The sequence below is a fragment of the Oratosquilla oratoria genome, chromosome 5 (assembly GCF_046742065.1).
Source record: "Oratosquilla oratoria isolate Oo_2021 chromosome 5, ASM4674206v1, whole genome shotgun sequence".
Lineage (NCBI taxonomy): Eukaryota > Metazoa > Arthropoda > Malacostraca > Stomatopoda > Squillidae > Oratosquilla > Oratosquilla oratoria.
This window is the reverse complement of record NC_134781.1, coordinates 29173408-29179250: the sequence shown is the minus strand read 5'-3', so window position 1 is coordinate 29179250 and position 5843 is coordinate 29173408. Positions and strand designations below refer to the sequence as shown.

Sequence of the window (5843 nt, the reverse complement as noted above, 5' to 3'; positions counted from 1 at the left end):
ATGAAAAAACACTAGATGGCAGGACCGAGGTTAGCTCAAAAGGAAGTGACAGAAATACATGAATTCTATTCCGTTTGTCGTGTGGTCCGTTTCTCTAGTTCGTATATAATATTAAGATAACCACAGGCTCAACAATCACCCATCTGTTCACCTTTCAGGTCTACCCGAATTTCGTGTATGTAGAATTATTTTTATTAAGGGGTATTTAAAAGGTTTACACTTTACAGATATCTGTGTTAGGCCTACACTGATAAAAATAATCATATTTATTCTACTCGAATATCGTGTATGTAAAATTGATTCCATGTATTTATAAGGTTTTCACTTAACAGATTTCTGTGCTAGGCCTACATTAGACTCTAAGACTCGCCAATCATCATTCCCGTAATGGCATCAAAACGAATTTATCTCAGCGGAGCAGAGAAACGAAAGAAAAAGAAATTTGACGAAGAAAAATGGTCAAAAGAAAAAGGTAATTCATTATCGTTTATTTAATAATTTAAAGAAACATATTAAAGTTTGGTTTTATTATGTTTTCTGAATGGTGAGTATTATTTTAGACTAACGCCTAATCATCTAAGGAAATTTGTAATTTTGCAGGATCAATTCTAAAATATATTGGAGCTCCAGACAACAAGCCAGAGAAATATTCTGAACTTCCTGAACAGGATGCTCCAGTGCCATCACATTCATCAGGATCTGTCCAGGAAGCTGTACTGCCACCAAGACCACCACATTCCCCAGAACCACAGAAGGCATCATCTACTTCTGAGCAGCCTCCCATTTATTCTAAACCACTAGATCCTGCTAACTGGCCAACCATTCTGTCTGATGCATTTAGAACGGATGCAGTAGGTAGAGGGCCATTTCAGATTAGTTCTTATTTCACATTTCCCAAAAAAAGAAGACGGAAGAAGTTTCCATTATCATTATTTTTGTAGAACATTGGTTAATGGAGAAAAGATGAAGCGGACTTGGCTTATCTACTCAAAAACAAAAAATGCTCTCTATTGCTTTTGTTGTAAATTATTTTCAACCAAAGAACAAAAGTTAGTGACAGAAGGACTGACAGACTGGAAAAACATAGGCACACTTTTGAAAAGTCATGAAAGCAGTCCAGCACACATAGCGCACATGGCAACCTGGAAAGATTTACAACTCCGTTTGCAAACTGGAAAGACAATAGACCAAGCTGAAAGAACACTATTGGAGGCTGAAAAGAGGCGCTGGAGAGATGTCCTGACTCGCTTAATCGCCATTATCCAATCCTTAGCCGAGAGAAATCTTGCATTTAGAGGTTTATGAAACACGTTACACCAGCAGAATAATGGGAATTTTCTAAAAGAGGTGGAGCTGCTTGCTAAATTTGATCCTGTCATGAAGCAGCACATTGAGCGTGTTGAGAGTGGCCAGTTCAGTCATTCCAGCTACCTTGGAAATATCATCCAAAATGAACTTATTGCTTCAATCAGTACTAAAATAATGGACACAATGGTGACTGAAGTTAAACAGTCCAAATATTATTCAATTATTTTGGACTGTACTCCCGATGTAAACCATCAAGAACAGATGTCAGTCGTCATAAGGACTGTCAAAATGGACAAGAAACCAGAAATTAAGGAACATTTTATGGGGTTCCTTGTAGCTTCTGAAACAACAGGTCTTGGTTTGTCATCTCTAATTATAAAGAAACTGACGGAACTGAATATTCTCCTTGAAGATTGCAGAGGACAATCATATGATAATGGTGCCAACATGAAAGGGAGAAACAAAGGAGTTCAAGCCAGACTTCTTGAGAAGAACCCTCGTGCACTCTATGTTCCATGTGGAGCACATTCCCTAAACTTGATGATATCTGATGCAGCAACAGCTTCAATAGATGCCACTAGCTATTTCGGCACTGTTTAGAAACTGTACAACCTATTTTCAGCCTCACCACAAAGATGGGCAATCCTAAAAGATTATGTCACTGTTGCACTCAAGACCTGGAGTGACACAAGATGGGAGAGCCGTATTAATAGCATAGAAGCTGTGCGGTATCAGGCCTCTAATATAAGGGAAGCTTTGTTGAAGGTCAGGGAAGTGTCTGATCCTCTGACCAAGGTTGAAGCCCAAAGTCTGGCAGAAGAGGTGGGGTCATACCGATTTATCATTTGCACAGTCATATGGTATGACATTCTACACATTGTGAACCATGTCAGTAAGCTCCTGCAGTCTCCTAAAATGCAGCTTGATGTGGCAGTTGACCTCCTTACTAAAGCGAAAACATCTCTGACTAACTACAGAAGAATTGGATTCACTTCAGCTCAAGTCTCTGCTAAAGATATGTGTGAGAAAATGAATGTAGAGGCTGTACTCAAAGAAAAGAGATTAAGAAGTACAAAAAGACACTTTGCTTATGAGGCCGCAGATGAGATCTGCAATGAAGAGGCTAGAAATAACATTCTTTAATGTTGTTGTTGACACTACCATTCAATCCTTAACTGATAGATTTAAAACTCTGAGTGAAGTAAGAGACCAATTTGGAGTGCTGCTCAATTTCCAGAAACTGGATGATCAGTCATTGAACAACCAGTGTGACAAACTATGCAAGACATTAACCTCTGGAAATGAAAGTGACATTGATGGAAAGGAACTGGCTATGGAAGTTAAACACTTACCAAGTTTGCCCTCAGACGAAATGACTGCTCTTGAGCTCCTCACCTTTATCCACAAAAAACATTTTGAGGAATTGTATCCCAATCTGTGGGTTGCACTGAGAATTGCCTGTACTCTGCCTGTGACTGTGGCCTCAGCAGAGAGGAGCTTTTCGAAGCTGAAACTCATCAAGACCTATTTAAGATCATCTATGGGGCAGGAGCGACTCAGTGGTCTTGCAATAATCAGCATCAACCATGAAGTGGGGAAAGACGTGTTGTATGAAGATATCATTGATGATTTTGCTAGTAAAAAAAAAAGCCAGAAAGCAGAGATTTTGAGCCCAATACAATGCAGTTGGTGGTGGTTTGTATTCAGAGACTGTGATGTTAAGTTACTACTATTTTGGAGTGTGGTTTGTATTCAGAGACTGTGATGTTAAGTTACCAATATTTTGAAGTGTGGTTTGTATTCAGAGACTGTGATGTTAAGTTAAAATAAATGTTTAAATAAATAAATATGGTGTAATAGTTACTTGCATCCTTTAACACCATCAAAAGATATAGAAATCGTTTAATTACTGTTTGGCAAACTTCACAGGTATAAATGAAATACCAATCTGTCTAGCTCTCTAACTTTTGAGGGCCCCTAACTGCCTCTTGCCTAGGGCCCCCACAAAGCTAGAAACGGCCCTGCCAGCACCCTACGGGTTGGGTCTTTTAATGTGCGTGGATGTGGTACAGATGAGAGTAAAAGGGAAGAGATAGGTAGTATGTTTGTGAGAAGAAAGATGGATGTGTTGGCTTTGAGTGAAACTAAGCTGAAAGGGAAGGGCGAGTGTAAGTGGGAGGTTATCAGGAGTGAAGAGAGGGCGAGGGAGGGAAGGGGTGGCTATACTAGTAAGTGAAGAGATAGGTAAACGTGTAGTGGAGTGGAAGGAAGTTTCCTCAAGGATAATGTGGATGAAGGTGAAACTGGGAAAGGAGATGTGTGTTTTTGTAAGTGCATATGGGTCTGGCAGTGAGAAGAGTGTAGAAGAAAGGGAGGCTTTTTGGAAATATTTAAATGAGTGCATAGAGGATTTGGGAAGAAATGTCAATGTAATAGTACTGGGAGACCTTAATGCTTGGGTAGGAAATGATCCAATTGATGTAGTGGTTGGGAAATGTGGAGTTCCGGGAAAAAACGTAGTGGAGAGTTGATGGTGGAAATGTGTCTAGAAAGAGAGTTGATGATAGCAAATACAGTGTTTCAGAAGAAAGTCAAGCATAAGTACACATGGGAGAGGGTGGTGGAGGGAAGGGTGGTAGATAGAGCGTTGATGGACTATGTAGTGGTAAATAGGACTACGTTAGGGAGAGTTAAGGATGTAAATGTTGTAAGGGGAGAGAGTGGGGGAATTTCAGATCATTTTTTGGTGGAAGGTAAGTTGAGAGTGGACGATAGATGGAGAAAGAGGAAAAGGACAAAAGGTAGGGAGGTCTTAGAGTCAACTCTTTAAATGAAAAGGAGGAGTACAAGAAGAAGCTGAGAGAGGAGTGAAGGATAGAGTAGAACAAGGAGTGGAGGAAGAATGGGGATAGTTCAAGGAGGGAGTCACAAAGTGTGGAACAAGGACGGGAGGAAATAGAAGGAAGGGTAGTGAGTAGTGGGATGAGGAAACAAAGAAGGTTGTAGAAGAGAAGAAGTGAGCTTTCACAGATTGGTTACAAAATAGGACAAGGGAATCATATGAGAGGTACAAAGAAAAGAAAAGAGAAGTAAAGCACAAGGTAAAGGAGGCAAAGAGGAGAGCAGATGTGAAATGGGGTAAGAGTATGACAGAAAATTTTGAAAGTAATAAAAAGATGTTTTGGAAAGAAATTAAGAGAGGAAGAGGAGGCGAATCAAGTAGAGAAGAAAAGGTAAAAGGTGCAGATGGAGAGATGATAATGGAAGAGAAGGCAGTAAGGGAGTTGCTAAATGTGAAGGAGGATAGGGAGGGAAAGATAGTTGCAGTGGGAAGTGTTAAGAAAATGAGTGATGAACGAGGAAAATGGAAGAGAAATAAGGAAAGATGAAGTGAAGGCAGTTGTTAAGATGATGAAAGCAGGTAAGGCACCTGGTCTGGATGGATGCCATGCAGAATGTCTAAAAAAAAAAAAAAAAAAAAAAGAGGTGCAGTGATGGTGGACTGGCTGGTGAGATTATTTAATGTTTGCTGGAGAGAGGGTAGAGTGCCTGAGGACTGGAGGAGTGCCTGTATAGTTCCACTTTACAAGGAAAAAGGGGACAAATGTGAATGTAGTAGTTTCAGAGGGATTAGCTTGTTAAGTGTAGTTGGGAAGACTTACAGGAGGATCTTGATTGAGAGGATTAGGAGAGGAACAGAGGGAGTAATTGGTGAGGAGCAGTATGGATTTAGGATGGGTAGAGGTTGTGTAGATCAGATCTTTGTGGTAAGACAGATATGTGAGAAAGCTATAGGAAAGGGGAAGGATGTTTTTTGGGCCTTTATGGACCTGGAAAAGGCTTACGACAGGGTAGACAGAAAGGCACTGTGGGAGGTTTTGCGGATATACGGGATAGGAGGAAAGCTTTTAGGAGCTGTCAAGATTTTTTATGAGAGTAGCAGAGCTTGTATCAGGATTAGAAATGGAGAGAGTGAGTGGTTCGATGTAAAGGTGGGACTTCGTCAAGGATGTGTTATGTCGCCCTGGCTCTTCAACTTATACATGGATGGAGTGGTGCGAGAGGTAAATGGAAGGGTAGTGGGTCAGGGATTGGAGATGGTTAAAGAAAATGGAGAAAAGTGGGATGTGAGCCAGCTGTTGTGTGCGGACGACACTGCGCTTGTGGCAGGATCGGAGGAGGGATTGAGGAAGTTGGTGACAGAGTTTGGGAGAGTATGTGATAGAAGAAAGCTGAAGATAAATGTAGGTAAACGTAAGGTGATGAGGTGTACAAGGGGTGAAAGTGGCAGTATCTAGAAGTGAGCATTAAGGGAGAGCGACTGGAAGAGGTGGATAGTTTTAGATACTTGGGTGCAAATGTGGCAGGAAAAGGTGGAGTGAAGGTGGAGGTAGAATGTAGATTGAGAGAAGCAAGTAAATGGCTTGGTGGATTAAAAAGTGTAATGAGAAATAGACATTTGGGAATGGATGCTAAGAGGAGATTGTATGAAGGAGTGATTGTGCCGACAGCACTGTATGGGGCAGAAACATGGA

The 5843-nt window shown here is 40.8% G+C and overlaps 1 protein-coding gene across 1 annotated transcript in view; it reads left to right on the top strand.

Annotated features, from left to right (window-relative positions):
- Positions 1 to 1377: 1377 nt before the first annotated feature.
- Positions 1378 to 5843, top strand: part of LOC143025712 (uncharacterized) — a 20252-nt gene continuing 15786 nt past the window's right edge. The window contains exon 1 of the mRNA XM_076185714.1: positions 1378 to 1494. Coding sequence (XP_076041829.1) covers positions 1378 to 1494 — 117 coding nt within the window. The remainder of the gene's footprint in view (positions 1495 to 5843) is intronic.